Raw genomic sequence first — 17626 nt, forward strand, 5'->3', positions numbered from 1 at the left:
CTCAAGGACAGAGAAGATTTAACTTGGCGCAGTTGCACTATAAAATAATCTTTCCCTGGTCAGCCTGTCACTCATAGCAATAGAGAAGTAATCTTCTGTACTGAACGGGGGCTTTCTCCTTTTCTCCAACACTAAGTGCAGCTAGAGCTCTCCAAGGACAGCTGTGTTCCAAAAACCAAACCAGTCTCCGTGAACGAGTCAATAGTTAGGACGGGAACAGACAGCTCAGTGTGAAAAGTGACTCAGTGCTGCTTCAACAAAAGATCTTTTCAAGGTCTGACACTGATAAAACTTTGTGTAGGAGTTGAAACACAGCCACAGATCTAAAGCATCACGATGCAACCACAACTTCTATGGCACCTCTAAAAAGTTGGCAAGAAATTTTGACACTTTATAAACACCTACGCTGACGCCCCATTGGTTCCTTGACATCAGCATGACTGTTTTAATCCAGTCAAGGAAAAATGCATGTGAGGTAATTATTGAATCCAATTAAAAAATGGTCACCAATTTTGTCACATAGTTATTTTAGATTATTTAAATCTAAAATCTGGAAAAACTGGAGCATCCTTTTTAATCTATCAGTAAATGTAAAAGCTTTGTGCTTACTTTACTTTGGTTTTTGATGAGTCATGGTACATAATACCTCCTCTGATGTTCGTCATGCCCATTCATTGATCTAAATAACTCAATTTAGATTTCCAAGACATGCTTGTTAACTTAACTGGCGTGGATGTGATTGTTTCTCTCTGTGCTCGCCCTGTGATGGGCTGCTGACCTTTCCAGGATGTGCCCCACCTTTTTTTTTGCCCATCATAAATTAAAACCACATTTCACCTCTTATCAGCAATATTGTGAATTTCCTCCTCTGTAACGTTACACCATTCTGAGGTTTTAAAAATATATTTTATATATTATTTTGTCTTGCAATTTGAGGGAACGAGTCATAGCTTCTAAAAGATGTGGGATCCCACTTGTGGAAGGCACTGAAAGAGAATGCAGCCATGCATGGTGTCTTTAGTAGTTTTCCCACTGGGATTATGGACCATCCAGGTTGGGGTGGGAGGCTGATGAAGATGGTCCGACCCACTGGAGTCAAGACGGGGGGACCTGACAGTAGGCAGCTATGGGACTGCTGAGGAGTAGTGACAGATGGGAGAGCAGGAACACAGAGTCCTTGAGCTGGTCCCGCTGTTTTCCTCTCTTATGCTATCACTTTTTTCTGCAGCAGCAATCTCATTCTCACAGTGCACTAAATCATTTTTGAGAAATCTTTTGTTATTTAGGAATATGTTCACTATTCTTTTGTTCTCCCACCTAACTTCATTTATATTCAGTCATCATTCTCTGTGCTTTTCCTTTGTTACCAGTCACTGCCCTGTCTTTCTGCTTATGTCTTTTCTCCTAACTGAATACACAAAAGTTTCTTTTCTTCTCTTGATTTCTTTTTAATTGTTGTTGTTGTTTTTTTTTTTTGTTTGTTTTTTTTAGCTCTTTAACTTATCTCGGATATACTGTTTTCTTCTAAATCTTCTGCACTGCCAGTCTTTATTTCAACCTCTCTAATTTGCTTGCTCACACTTTACGTTACCATGTTTATTTGTTTTTTTTTCTTTTCCTTTTCCCTTCTTTTGACTTTGCTCCCATTTCCCTTTCTGTCCTTCAGATGTGTTGTGCTCCACAGGGGACACATCTCGTGATCTCACCGAGTCTATCAGGATGAAACACGCTACTGTAGCTCACGCACTTACTCAGAGGAAATGCTCTTGGAGCTCAAATGCACCTGGAGGACATGCACTCAATCTTACTTTAATAGCACAATGGAGACCTGTACATTTTGGTTTCATCCATGCACACATGCAGAGTACCACTGATGCTTCCACATTTTTCCAAATCTAATGCCAGCTTTTATGTAACTCTGCACAGTTTAATCCGTCCCTAGACTCAACCATCCACAACTTTCCAACTTCTTCCTTATCCCCTTTTAAATTTTCGCCCTTATTCTCACCAAGTCTTTTCTTCCTTTAAAATCAGCCCCTATGTCTCAGCTGAACTAAAAAAAAAAAAGGCCCCTAAAAGCTGTAATGAGACGACACGCATAAATACAGCTTATTGTATTTATAGAAGTGATGTGATTGTTAGCATTGATACTGTGCTTCTGGTGTATTGCAGTGACTGAAAAAAATGGTTTTAGACACTCAAGCGTTATAATTCATGAAATGGCAACACCTGTCTGTCAGGTATTGAATGAGTTCAGCCAGTCAGTCAATTGCACTGAAATTTGGTTCTGCCTTTCATGGCACCCTGAAAGAGATTTTTTATAATTAGATGTCTCAACAAGTATTGAATGGATTGCCATGAACTTTGCTACAGAGCTCAGTGGTCCTGTTGTTATATTTTCCTCCAGCAATATCAGCATTTTTATATTTGTGGCTCAGATTGAAATGTTCAGATTGGTGGCTCAATTGCAATGTCAGATTTAGGGTCTTTTTTCCCCGTGTTCAAATCTCAAGTGTTTAATCAGTCCAAAAATTTCATTATATACTGAAATTAAAAGTTTGGTTTTCCTCAGTATACGTTTTGTATGTGTTAGCATGCAGACAGACATAATTGTCTTGTTTCATGTCATGTTTCAAGTCGTTGCACCGTAGCGTGCATCATTCTGAATGAATGAAAATACATTCTGAGTTTAAGATAAAGAAGTCAACTTTTTTTAATATGTGTGGAATGTATATTATGTGTGGATTTATTCACAGTCCGAGGTAAAATATTGATATTTTTGTTTTTAAATAGTACAACAAATAGTCTTGAGACTTTGGAGGCTTTTTCTATCCCATGTTTAAGATTATTATTGTTATTGTTCATTGTTTCCTGGCTGATTGCTGACCATGTTGCAGTTTGGATCTGGTATCCTCATATAGTCTGAGATTGCTTTGATATTAGTTATTTCAACAGTGTTTTCTTACTTAACAGACATTATAAGATACCACGAAGAACCGCTCTCTTTCTCTTTGCATTAAAAAGGAGCCATGGGTATGATGAAAGGTTTATAATATGTTTTTTGGATACATTAACCGGGTTGACTTAGACGATGTGTCTTTGATCTTGAACATTACAGATCATATCTCCTTGTGCATGAGCTTGATTGGCTTGGTTAAATAATCTCTAAGGGCAGGTAATGTAGCAACCCACTAAAAACCTTTCATGGTCTTAACATAAAAAAAAAAAACAACAACAAGTGATCTTATAAATCTGTAAAAGACTGATTTTGTGGTGCATTGTGTCTTCTAATGGAGTACTCTAAACCATCATATGGTGTTTTTCTAACCATAACTGAGGCTCTTAGCTCTTCCTCTAGGGCTTTCTCACTGTACTACTTCAAGACTTCATAGCTGGCATCTTTTGATGATACCAAGGCTTTGGGGAACAATAAATGTCTCATAGTTTTACACAACAACTTTGTCACAATCAGATGAGCTAATTAGGCTTGAGCATTGAGATTAGTCATGCAGAGGTTTGGGAGAAGCGAGCGTAGAATAACAGCAACATGGGAACTGACAAAAAATCAGGAAGAAAAAGTTATATCAGCCACAGACGATATATCAGTCTGATGTTACAGCTTCTTTCTATTGAAAAATGCCTAAATATAACACAGCTAATTCATCTGGACAATTAGAAATATGTCAGTTAACTGGAAAAGAAGAATATGATTCTATTTATATGATTCTATTTATAAACCTATTTATATGAGACAATACTGATGAGTACAATTTAATCAAACAAAAATCAAACACCCTTCAAAACCTCCTTTGTATATGACTTTAATTTGGGGTAGAAATATATTTTCTGCATAGTGTGATCCAATTTTGCTAGCATAAATTTACATTTCAGTATCAGTGGAAGTGCAAATGAGATGGTGAGAATAGCTCATGATGACAGGAATGTAGGAATATATATCTAATAAAGTATAAACCCAGACAAGGTAACAGTATCTGTCGTGCTGCATTTTAATTTGTGTCTGCAGACTCTAACGTATAATAACTACTTTGAGTTTTAAAAGTTTCTCTGTTTAGCTTGGCCAAAGAAGACTGTATTAGCCCTAAGTGATTAAGGGTATCTTCTTTGTAGACTCTACTCAGCTTCTGTGACAATTGCTGCTCATACAAGATTTGGAAAATCTCCTCAAGCTACCAACAAAGTCACAGGAAAGCAAAGTTTAATTCAGCACTTCAACCTGAGGCAAGGCACAGACAAAAAGAAATAATCTCTAGGCTACACATATTCTGTGTTATACCAAACAAGTAACCTAAAACAAATCTGAATTCTTTAGAAATGAATAGAGAATGTTTTTAATTATTAAACTCCAGAGTTCCTTGGTGCCTGCAAGGAAAACATGTGATTGCACAGAAAGCAAGGGGATCATAACAGCAGATGAAAACAGCATTGTAATCCTGATAGCATGTGTCTTTTAAAAAACACGCTTTTGCAGCTTTTTTCCTAAAACATTATTTGTTAGTTTTTACCTCACGTTGAGTGTGGGGATGAGATTAATCACAGGCCAACTTTGGACTGAGGTCAAATATTCATTTGAAATTCTCTCCTTATTGTAGGCACTGTAAAGTCAATTAACTAATATTAAGAATTGGAAATAAACTATGGCATCTATAGCAAATATGAACAGCCTCACAGAGAGACTAAACTATAATGACAGCTAGCAGCTATTTCTTTCTACCCGCAGAGACAATAAAAACTGACAACAAATACAATTGTATTTGTAAGTAACCAGCCATCCTCCTCCACCTCGTCCCATCTTTAGTTTTCCTACCTGCAGGTTAGGAAGGCCACTGTTGTCATGGCATCTCCAGAGATTCTCTTCTTTCTATGATTTCATGATTTCAGTTAGCAGCAGCAGTCTTTTGTTGCAAGTTGTAGGGATACTCCCACCAGAAACTGCACTTGTAGAAAGGCTACTATGCCAAGCTCCCCAAGGCTGGAGAGCAGAACAAGAACAAGTTGCCCAAGATGGCATAGAGAGTCTGTCTGCGGTGACTTACTGAAGAGGCAGCTAAATGACACTGAGGACTATCAAAAGCAACGTGCCACCTGGTTAGCAGTGATAAAACTATCAAAATAAGACTTTACATAGACTGCCTTTAAAGGGCTCATGTTTGCTCACTGTGCAAGCAGATGTTTGACACGTATATCATAAAATCTCACAGATATCAATGATGATGCACTACATTCTCAATATGACAGCATGCCACGTGTGAGAGACATTAAAGAGTTACCGTGAAGAAACATTAATTAGCAATCACCCTGCGCTTTATGAGTAACGACTGGGGCTTGTACTAGTATGTCAAAATGGCAAGCTCAAACTACAGCCAAGAACCTTAAGGTCATCGCTGTCTCATCAATTTCACCGCCTAAACAGATGGCTCAGTCTTTGAGTGTTTCCTCCAGAGAACCAGTGAAGCTCAGCTTTACAGTCAAGCCCAGAGCGGTGGAGGAAGCAAAAGCCCTAACAGTGAAAGCAAGTACGCTGGGCCAAGGGCAGAGGGAGAACCGAGTGTATTTCAAATTTACCCATGTCCAAAGGTCCAGTTCTCATTAAAATCAATTCCCTTCTTTCAAGTTGGAAGTGAGCAGAGAGTCATGGGTTCAAGATTCGTCAGACCACTGTTAGAGTGCTGGCTTGCTTCCAGCCAGCGAGCCGGAAAGAAGAGCTAATGCCTCTGGAGTCCGCACATACAGGCTGGGCTCCATGTTAAGCCAGTGTGCAAAAGCACCTCAGGAGCAGCTCAACATGCAGACTGACAGTCAGGATTAGCCTGGGTAACTTCCTGATTTGATCTTTGGCTTTTCAAGTGATTGTCACTTTAAGGATGATAGAGGAGGGTTTTCACTTAAACCAACATTCTTGTTGCTCTGAGTGTGAATAAGACTGTGGGACACTCATCCTGAAGGACACTAAAAGGGTCCTGAACTGGTTAGCTGAATTGCTTAGCATTGAAATGACCCTGGGCACCATTTCAAGCATAAAGCATCAATACCTGTGAGTGTTATGTTTTCCTGGATGGATTTGTATCTTAGGCCAGTACTCATACCTTTTAAAACACAATAAAATGGAAAACAAACAAAATATTTCCTCTCAGGGGCAAAGATCTGTGTGGAAGATATTTTTATTTGATTAATTTCCAGCGCAGTATCTGGCTTACTTTGAGCTCTGACAGCTTTGACAGTGTGGAGCCGGCATGTTTAATGCATTTTTTTTCCAAAGCCAATGTTTTAATATTCTTTCTTCCTATAAAAAGTTCACGGTTGCCGTGTGTGATTAATGTTCAGACCCTTACATCCCGTGTATTTCTACAAAGGCAGGCGTGTTCCTTGGCTGAAGCTTGATGTAAATTACAGAATGATTCCAAGAAGCGCTGGGGTGGAAATAAACACACTGGCCATATAGTGACGTATGAGGAATGTCAATTGACGCCTGCAGCACACACACCAGATAATCCATTAACACACACATACACAAAAGAAGTGGTCCAGATAGAGCAGTATGTCAGTGCCTGCTGCAGCTTTGCTAGCACCAGCAGGACTTTCGATAATCCAGCCTTCATCAAGAGAGCACCTCATTAAAAAGACTTTCTGGCATCTCTCTCTCTCTATTCTTTTTTACACTTCCCGAAATTCAGGATCAGGTGTTTCATTAATGCCACGTAAACATCGCTGACAAACATTCACATTTAAGATACAGATCAGTGATAGAATGTTTAATTTCCAAGATAAGCAGCATTTAAATTGAACAGATAAGACACACATTGGTTAAACCTTCAGCAGCCAGCTGTGAAGCACAGAAGATATGATCTTTTTACCACATTCTCCATCCTCAGTTTTTACATATTTAATAAGTTCAGACGTCAGTAGCAGAATGAGCCCCTGTGTCTGATTGTTATTGTCCCTTCAACAGCTCCCCATGCCCTTTGTTCTCTGGTCTTAACCCATGGTCCAAGTGGGCGCTTGTATCTAAATTCCTCTTGGAGATAGTAAAGGGCCAAAATGAGCAGCACAAAGGCAATCAAGAGAATTGCTAATAATTTATTACAGTGTCTTTTATCTCAGCTCTCTTCGTGCTGCTCACCTCTTGTTCTCTCTATTGTCAGACCCTTTTGTCTTCGGTTCAGTCGAGTGCTGCTCTTTCACTGGCCTGAGAGAGGATTTAAATACAAAGCCGTATCTATTGAATTATCCAGATTTCAGATGTACTGCTGGGCACATCAAATGTTGAAAACCAGCCCAATAGCTGTGATCTATTATGTGCAATCACTATGAACTGCCAGTGTCACTCCATAAAAGAAATGATTGAATTTCTTTTATTCCACAATTTTTTTCTGTCTATTACCAACAACAGGGGCCACCAAAGACATGGGCAAGATGCTTGGTGGAGAGGAGGAGAAGGATCCTGATGCTCAGAAAAAAGAAGAGGAAAGGCAAGAAGCGCTGAGGCAACAGGAAGAGGAGAGGAAGGCCAAATATGCAAGAATGGAGGCAGAGAGAGAAAACATCCGACAGGGCATCAGGGATAAGGTAAACTTCAATACTAATAGAGCCTCACGAGTTAATCATGGTCGAAGAGCTCTCATTGTTCTTAAACTGTTATCCAGTCCACAGACTAAACAAACTGCTGTTCAGCTGTTATACATGCTTACAAACAGGTCTGTTTAGTAGAAATATGCAATGTAAACTTGGGCAGCATGGTTACAGCCTCACAGCAAGAAGGTCGTGAGGTCGTGAGTTCGGCTCCGCCACCTGTCCGGGGCCTTTCTGTGAGGAGATTGTGTCATTTCTCCGGGTACTCCCCAGCTTTCTCTCCCAGTCCAAACACATGCAAGTAGTAGGGTTAGGTTAACTGGTGATTCTAAATTGACGTTAGCTGTGAATGTGAGTGTGAACGCTTGCCCGTTTGTCTGTATTAGCCCTGTGACAGACTGGCCTGTCGAGGGCATACCCGCCTCTTGCCCTAGACAGAATAGGCTCCAGCCTCCGACTGACCCTAAATTGGACAAGGAGAGAATAGAAACAGTGTAAAAAAACAAATATAACTTCTGTAAAACAAAGTGGGATTGGCTTTAGTCGTAGAGAGATGCTGCTTTTGCTTCTCGTATAGTTCTGCTAACATGTCTATAAACCAAGCAGCAAACTCAACATCCCAAAAACTGCATTCCCTCAGGCTTCCTTAAAAACTTGCACTTTTTGCATGTGTTTGATGACAGTTGGAGTCACTGATCTGGACCTTTCTGCTCATTTTATGCTGCTTGAGCTTTTGTAATGAAATTATTTGAGAAATATTTGTTTTTGTGATGAGGTACAGACTGTCCAGAAGTTTGTGCTTCAGTTTTGGTTTTACTAGTTTGTTAACTAAAGTCGTCAGTGATATATGTGTCTGTGTTCAGCCCACACAGGGCCATGAATCCAGGCTGCAAACCAGTCTAGGTGATATTGGCTAATAACTCAACAGTTACCCTTTCTGATCCAAAAACTGCAACATCTGACTCAAAAAACAAAACAAAGAAAAAAACATAGTGATAAACATACTGAGGCTTCAAACTGCAGGGTCAGAACCAGAGGGTGAAGTCATGGTGGTTACATCCATCTTTTATACACTGGCTGCAACAAATTCAATCGGCTCTAAAAAAAACCATCTCTTGCATTTTGGTGACTGTTGTTCGAGACCGATTAGCTTCAGGCCCGTCATAAACAGCTCAGCTTCACTCATGGTCACAAAGCAGTGCAGCGAGACCATTGCACAAATATAATCAACAGCATCAGCCTCTCTGGCATGGCTCCATAAGGATTCAACAAGTACTATAAATCAAGCTTTATACTGCAAATTGCACTTTCAAATGAATTAGCTAATGGAGAATGGAGGTTTAAAAAACTGGACTATATATTAGTCCTTCTGTTTTGATTTAAAACTCTGCACTCTTAATTTTTTTTAAATTACTGGATATAGGTCCTTAAACATATTCCCTTCTGGAGTTCATTTTCAAAGTTCAATGGAAATTCGTGACTTAGTGGCCCTTTTTATGTCACCAAGATAATTCTGGCTTTGATAATGTCTAAATTAATATTTGATTAAGCTGTAATAAGATATGATGATCAAAGTGTCTGCAGCTTGCCGGGAAGGGTTACCCTTGACACTGCTAATAATGCATTAGATATTTGACTTGAATGCCCTGAGAGAGACTGAAACTTTTCTAGCTCTTGTGTAGCTCTTATAAAACTATGTTTGGAGTTTGGGGATCAACTCTAAACTCTGCTGAGCCCCAGCACTTTTCCTTCTCGCTCTCTCAAAAAAGAGCAATATGACAGCATATCTTTGGGAAGCGTTTGATTATAGCAAGGTGAGAGGGGCTGACTAAGCATGGCTGTTCGTTTCAACTGATGCAAGTCTTTGTTACTGTGGAACAAGTCTAAAAAAGAAAGAGAGACCGAGTGGAAACAGAGGGAGTTATAGAAGAGAGCTACATCAACCAATTACACCAATGTTTGTTTTATTTCTGTCGGAAATTCAGAAGAAATATTTCTTAGGTACTGAAGTAAGATACACCCCTCCAGCCAGTCAAAAAATATATAGTTTCTCGATCTTGCTGAAGTTAAACTTTTCTTCATAGTCACATCTTTAAAATAGTCATTGTTGAAGATATGTATATGAGGATTCCCACATTTTCCAACTGCAGCAGCTGGAGTGTTAATATATTTTTGGTATTGAAAGATTTGTGACAGTTTATGAATTATTACTGGTATATAAAATGTTGTCAGTAAAGCAGTCGACACCGTAAGAGATATCTATGCTCATATGTACTACTGAGGACACAGGAAAGCATCAGTGCTGAGAGATTACATCATTCTTTAAAATGGCAACAACATCCACCAACCACTCAACCTCTGACAGTCCGTTTGCAGCCTGGAGGGGCTGAGTGAGTCAAACGTTTGCTAGGGACTGCAGTTTGTGTCCTATATGGAAGTTTCATGTTTTTGTTTTGCTTTATTTTCACTTGGGTTTTCTTTTTTCTTTTTGTTTTTAAGACACCTCTTAGTTTAAGACACCTAAAGCATTTGGTTAGGTTTTGGAAATGATGTTAACTTAACATTAACATTGCATATTACCCAGTGTATGTATGCAAGGGATTGTTTACAAGCAAATACACCTGATGAGCTGTGAGTTTGACCCACCTAAAGATACACAAACATTGTCCTTTAGCATTGATGTCGTTCCTCACCATTTGATGGTTAAGGCTGAGATGTGACAAAACATCAGTATTTGATGCTGTTTCTGAAAATCAGTGGATTTAACTGAACTGAGGAGGAAATGAAAACCTACAATTCAACAGTTCTGAAGGATTCTTCTGTTGGCCTGATCTGAGCCAGTCTAGCCTAAAATAATATATTGTAATAAAACACAATTTAGTATGCGGTATAATTGAAAAATAATGTCTAAAATCATTGTTGGCTAATCCAAATCAGCCATAAATGTGACTTATAGTCTGTCGCTGTGTTAGTGCTGTGATAGACTGTTGGCCTGTCCAGGGTCGACTCCCACTCTTTCCTTATGATACCTGATTTAGGCCTAAAATTGTCAAAATGTAATAAAGTCCTGGAACATCTTGTAGGTAGCCAGTATTTTTAGACAAAGACATTCTGAGGATAGAGACCAGATCATGTTAGATATAATCTCTGCCATGACTGGCTCCAGAATAACTGCTTCAAGTAAAATAATGAGAAACCAGAAATAACAAGTGCTTTGTCAGTGTGTCCAACTCTGTTGATTCAGCTCTTTGATACATATTTATTTCCAAGATTGTCTTTTCATTTTTTAAACTGTAATCAAGTCTTTGAGGCTCAAACCTCAAAGAGAAAAAAACATAAGATCTTGACAAAAGAGTGGTTTAGTCATGAAGGCAAAAAACAAAAAATATTTAAAGCAACAGTTTTTTTCAGCTGTTGTTCCCTCAAACAGTCGTACAGCTTCACTCCACAGACATACCCACATATGCCCTGTGTTCCTCTCTGCAGTGGAAATGGACACTGCGACTCCTCCTTTAAGATATTTATTGCCACAGAATCACATTAGTGTGTGCCTGGCAAAGCAGTCAAGAGGTCATGGAGGAGTGCAGCTCATTTTCCCCTTCCCTGCCTCAAGATCAACTATCACTCGGCCCGCTGACCTCCCCGTGCACTGCAACCTTTTCCTTGCAGTCCTCCTGTATTGATTTTTCTCAATCTATGACCACAAATGCACAAAATACACCAAACTGGACACAGATCCTCAGGTTTAATGCAGAAATTGAGGTCAGGATCCTAGTTTCCGTATGGCAACAAATTCAATCTATCCATCTATTCTGAATTCATAAAAGCTTCAGGTTCAATTGTGGTGCTTGAACTAACGTGTTGAAATAACGATGAATTATTTCAGCCTGTCTGGACTTGTTTGGTTAGTTATGGGCATATCACTCATAAAATACAAAATCACTTCCATACTATCTTCCATGCAGTTGTTCACAGACATTACAGTATGGCTGTGTCAGTGGACTTACTAGTGGAATGCATTTCCCAGCTGATGTCTTTAATGTTTTAACAAGCTTGTTGTTCTCCAAACATACTCTTGATTTAGTAGTAGTCTTAAAAATGGGCTTTTTAAAAGCAAACCTTGTCCAGGACACCTGCCAAGTGCCTCTGCCTCTGTAATTGCTATATAAAATATCCAGGAAGGTTAAATTAGAGCTAGCAGCAGTTCAAGTCTCCATATACACCCACAAAAACATAACCAAAAATAAAACAAGAACCTGAACTTCTTTCTGCATCTAATTGCAGAAATCAGTTGCAACAGGACCTAAAGGTTGCTGTATACATCGTGTTTAGCCTAATTTGCGTGTAGCCTCAAGCTAAACCATGCAAATAAAGAAATCTGTTACTTTATAAGAATACTTATTGCTTTCCAATTAACCAGTCACCACCTCCTGGAATTGCTTGAAATATTCATGTCTTTATGTTCCTATATTTAAAAGAAACTTATATTTTAAAGTGAATCCTAGTTTTCTCTGCAAGCCTCGTGACCAGCATTAAAGCAAAAAACAAAACAAACAAAAAAACAATTAACTAGCTTAAGGCCCTGTGTCTACAAATATAATAAATACATTTTTGGACAGACACTAATTGACAGAAGGAATAGACTTTATAAAGGGTTGAGTTTAAAAAGAGGCAAATATACTGCTTAATGAAATGTAACAATGAAATTTATTACTCATTCATATTTCTATCCCTAAGTTCTTGACAAAATTAGTTGATCATAATTGGTGAAGAATTTTGGCCTTAACTATGCAGGTTGGTTGGTGAATATTTAATACAAATTTAATAAAACTGCATATTCTAATCCCTTGTCATCAGATACAGCTTTGCTGTCAGATCTTGCTGTCATAGCAGCGATAGATACAAGGTGTCTTTTGAACCCTCCATACTAATATCAGATGCTGAGTGATTTTAGAGCTCCTTCATCTGGTAACAAAGAACAGCACAAATTAGGTAAATAGGAGTTTGAGGGGGTTGTGGTAGGGAAAGGCTTAAGTTTGTCAGTCAGGACACTGTTCTGTTTAGAAATTTTGGTCATTGCTTTGTTATGTTTAGGCAACACAACTCAACAACAAAGGACACTTTGTGTATCTTGTGAGACTCAAGCGGGTTTGACACATAGTGGAAGTATGTGAATGAGAATGGGGTGTTGTTTCATGCATGAAGCATAGCCCAGGTGCAGGCTGTGTAAAGATGCCCCTGAGACAATCCAGCACATAACAGCAGGGTGCAAGATGCTAGCTGGCAGGGCATACGTGGAACGCCGTAACCAAGTGGCCGGTATAGCATACAGAAACATCTGTGCCAAGTATGGCCTGGAAGTCCCGAGGTCAAAATGGGAGACGCCCCTAATGGTGGTGGAGAATGACCGAGCAAGGAATCTGTAGGACTTCCAAATACAGACAGACAAAATGGTGGTAGACAAACAGAAAAAGACGGCCGTAGCGATAGATGTAACGGTTCCAAATGACAGCAACATCAGGAAGAAGGAACACGAGAAACTCGAGAAAATCCAAGGGCTCAGAGAACAGCTGGAGAAGATGTGGAGGGTGAAGGTAACAGTGGACCCAGTGGTAATCGGAGCACTAGGTGCAGTGGCTCCCAAGTTAGGCGAGTGGCTCCAGCACATCCCGGGAACAATATCGGGAGATCTCTGTCCAGAAGAGCGCAGTCCTAGGAACAGCTAAGATACTGCGCAAGACTCTCAAGCTCCCAGGCCTCTGGTAGAGGATCCAAGCTTGAAGGATAGACTTTATTCAACTGAAAGAACCATTTTCATCATTGTAACAAAACTGACTACATGAACTTAAAGGAATTATGCTAAAATTCAATTTTTTGTCAACTCATCCATCTAGCCTACCTGTACAGATTTGGTGGTTTTATGGTAACATCCTGCAGGCTTCTGTCTTGATTGCAACCTCTACAGGGTGTTCATTTTCTAACTATTTTTTGTTTTTACCTGTTTTCCCTTTTACCGTGCAGTATGGCATCAAGAAGAAGGAGGAGAAGGAAGCCGAGGCAGCAGCTGCTATGGAGCAGGCCTCCGAGGGCAGCCTCACCCGCCCGAAAAAAGCAGTTCCTGCTGGCTGCGGCGATGAGGAGGAAGAAGAGAGCATCGTGGATACGGTCATGAAATTCATCCCTGCACCACTCATGGATATGTTCAATAAAAAGTAACAGCGTTCTGGCAGAAAAATGGTTAACTTCTTACAATGTCCATCTAATCAATGCTGTACCACCCTGCCCCACCTCCAGCTGCAGCCACACCTTTCTTCACCTCCCTCCCACCCAGTCAACTCAACTTCTAAGTGTCCTGGAATTACACAACATGCTGTGATTTTGCCCTTAAGTTAAACTTTCTGATCTCACAGTGATTCATACTTTTTAATATCTCTGACAGAGATCTTTCTTGATAACCTGTGATTATTATCGTGTTTTAAAAAGTATGCAACACCTACACAGATCGAATGTCTTTACTTAAGGCAAACTGATGCCATGTTTTCAAAATGCCCAGCACTTAGAATACGACCAGATATCACCCATCATCCACCCTTTTTGTTTGTAAATAGCCTCGGTTATATAAAAAGAGTACTATATATCAGTGAAATATGACATATAACAAGATAACTAAGAGTATAAGCCATATTTTTAACTTGTAAGAAATGATCCAAATCATATCAAATTTAATTGAATCGTCCTGTTATGTTCTTGCTAATATTTGATACATACAGTGTATATATACTTGCATTTTTATTGGTTCTCCTTGGTTAGGATCAGTCCCACAAACTGTCCCATATGTTCTCACTGTTTTAATGTAAACGTGTAGTACGAACACTGGCAAAGCCAATACAACTGTAAACTCAAAAGTGAAGGAATTCAGTTGAAATGAAACTTTTTTTTTTGCTTTGTTTTGTTTACTTTTTTATGCATGCAGTAAAGTTGTGAAGTACATATATGGATACCATTTCCTTTGTTATGATGAAGCAAAATACACTGAAAATTTGAGGCAATAACTGGTTTTCCATTTTTATTTAGTTAACGTCTCATCCACCACCGTGTACAGTAAGCGATAATTGACTTTGTGTCTAAAATGTTCTTCCATGGAGAGAAATTATAAATGTTCTCCATAAAGTTTGTCTTAAAAAGAGTAAGATGAAATCCTTAAATTCTATAAAGTCACTGGCTATACATGTTTGAGGCTTAAAAAAAACAAAGTTCTTTTCCTTCTGTGGTGTTGCGCACTCAGCTTTTTGTAATAGGAAATGTAAACGTTTGGCCAGGCTTGTTAATTTTGAATCGTGCTAACACTTTCATCATTTTACTTTTTAAAAAGACACTTCCCAAACACAACTATGTTGTGAATACACTATATGTGAACAGACAGTGACAATAGTGCAATATATTGTTCAAAATGAAGTTGTCTCGTGTCCGTTGGTTTAACTGATGGGAGTCGAGTCCCAAATCAGCAATAACAGACAATCTTCATTGTTGTGTGTTTGAAGTTAATCCCTAATGTTAGTCGATGTTAAAGACGCGAGGGTGGCTACTTACTGTAGCGAGACTTAAGCCTTCATTGGTCAGAGGTATTTACTTAAAACAAGGAAGAGAGAAAGTGGGATGATTCGTTTAATGTTGTGAGAAGTGTTCATCCACGTGACATACGGCATCCAGGGTTTGTGTTCAGAGTTACAAACTGCAGGTTTTTACAAGCAGACATTAACAAATCAAAGTCATCCTTGGCATCTTGAAAAAATAACATTTACCTGCTGTTTATAGTTTACAGTTTACTCTGCCTTGCAGGTAACTGTAATAGCACAAATTTAAAAACAAATGAGGACGGAATAAATATATCCTCCTGATGCCTTTTCTTTAAATTTCTCCATCATTCCCAGTGTCTTGTTAAACATTCCAGATATTTCAGACATTCCACCAGACTCGAGCTGGTAACACGCAAACTTAGATTTACACTACACCTCAGTAAATGCCTTTTCAGCCTACAAGTACATCACAATGAATAACTTAAATTTGATGCTGTAACCGCAAAATTTATCTAGACTGAATCTGATTAATGGCACTAAACTGTTGCTGCGGAGAGGTTATATTAGCTGCCATTTAGGAAAAGTCCCGCATGAAGTCTAGGGGAAATCATAAATGTGCTTTTTGCAGTGATCGGTTAAATTTTGTTGGAAAATACTTGTGCACAGTAGCCATAGGTTGGTGTTAAATTAGGGTTTTCAAAACCAGCTGTTTCGCCACATTATGACTGTTTTTATTAAGCTAGCTAACCATGAAATGACACTAATTCTGATCTTGTGTATTTCTGTGGCGTAGAGAAAGGGAAATTTAGCTTCTCTCTGTGTTTTGTGAGCTCTGTAATCATGGTGAATATATACATATATACCCTGAATATGTTAAAACAAAATCAAATGGCACAGTGTGGTAAGATCATCTGTAGAGCACATTTATTGAACTTCCTGTGATTTTATTGTACCTGTAAACTGCCTTTGCCAGCCTCTGTTCCTACAGCGTGTTAGCAGCTAGCTAGAAGCCAGTAGATGTTTCATGCACTCAAATCCATCATCACAGCAGTTATTCAGTCAAACCAAAGAATAGTGCTGGTAGTATTAGACCTAGTCAAGGGGTGTCATTCCCATTTAGTTCCTGCATATCTGATTTATTTTAAAATTCTCAGGTATTCTAGTAATGTTTTTCATAGACGTTAAACATATTTAGCCTTCACTTAGAGTCTCATTGGGTTCTCGGCTAAAGAATTTTATATTTTCATTGCTAGCGGATTAGCAAGCCTATAGCTACGGTCTTTCTTTATGAGTGAAATATCTCTTTTTTTGGCCCAGATAATAATCTAGAAAGCTACAATTACTGCCCCTGCAAAGCACGACAACACCTTAGCAAACGTTGTTAGCGCGTGCATTCCTTCAGGCTATGAGTGAGTGTGCTCTGAAATCAGATCAAGCTTTGCTTCTCATCCACTGACATCATCATGGACTCATTCATCATCATCATCATCATCATCTTGTAAATGTCGGTTGATTGCGCTCCAAATGGCTTTTTGATCACTGCCTAAACAAACTGCCCAAGTCATGCGTAATCAATATCCTGTTGTCCAGTAGACTGTGTCAGACACCCAGTCAGTCATTTGTGCCGCTCATACAGCCATTGATAGAATTTAAAAAGCTGCCTGAAAAACATGGCACAAAAAAGGAAAAAAAAAATCTTTTGATGTGACTTGAATGTAACTGTCTGACGTTTCTCTCTTCTTGCATCTGTCTCTCTCTTTTCTGTACTTGTTGAGAAGATATTTAGTCTGGTGCAGTATGTTTTTCTTTCTTGTCTGTAGCCGGTCCTGTCCTCTGGTGGTTGATATTTTGAGAGAAAAAAAAAAAAAAACATGTTCATTTAGTGTATTCTTTTGTACTGCAAAATCTTCTCACCCTCCTCCTCTCTCTCTCTCTCTTTCTCTGTAGCTCCCTATTTGTTGACCAACATGTATGCATGCTTATGGTGTGCGATGTAGGCAAGGTTGTTGATATAATCGTTCCGTGTCCTCTCTGTGTTTCAAAGCACCACCTGTTAGCCTCACTGCATGCCATTTTAGACTAATATTTCGGTCTGTAACTTTCCTGCAAAAATGGAATCACCGCACACTGAGAATAAAGTGATTTCATATGATTTTTCATCGTCTTGTGTTTCTGCATTCAAACAGTACAGCAGCAAGTCTTTGGCTACCTGTGTGTACAAGAGAAAAAAAGAAAACAATATATGGAAGAAGTGGTAGAGTCATGTAGTGTGTTTCTGGGAGGCGGGATCATCCCCGCTTTGTGACTCTGAGACGTGGCCTGCCGTCATGGATCATGTCCCATTGCATGGCATTCGTTGAGGAAGTATGTGCAAAGACCTTTAATGTATTTCACATGTTACTGTTTGTGTCAGTCAAACCTGTTTTTCATCTCAACATGACTGTTGTGCATTTTTTACTTTT

At 39.1% G+C, this 17626-nt stretch overlaps 1 protein-coding gene across 2 annotated transcripts in view; it reads left to right on the top strand.

Moving 5' to 3' along the window:
- cplx1 (complexin 1) overlaps positions 1–17316 on the top strand; it is a 64823-nt gene extending 47507 nt beyond the window's left edge. For both annotated transcript variants that reach the window (XM_084953737.1, XM_084953744.1), the window contains exons 3-4: positions 7409–7584; positions 13609–17316. In XM_084953737.1, the coding sequence (XP_084809863.1) occupies positions 7409–7584; positions 13609–13803 (371 nt within the window). In that variant the 3' untranslated portion in view covers positions 13804–17316. The remainder of the gene's footprint in view (positions 1–7408; positions 7585–13608) is intronic.
- Positions 17317–17626: the final 310 nt, after the last annotated feature.

This window comes from Perissodus microlepis, chromosome 2 (assembly GCF_051167445.1).
Source record: "Perissodus microlepis isolate ML-2025 ecotype Zambia chromosome 2, ASM5116744v1, whole genome shotgun sequence".
Lineage (NCBI taxonomy): Eukaryota > Metazoa > Chordata > Actinopteri > Cichliformes > Cichlidae > Perissodus > Perissodus microlepis.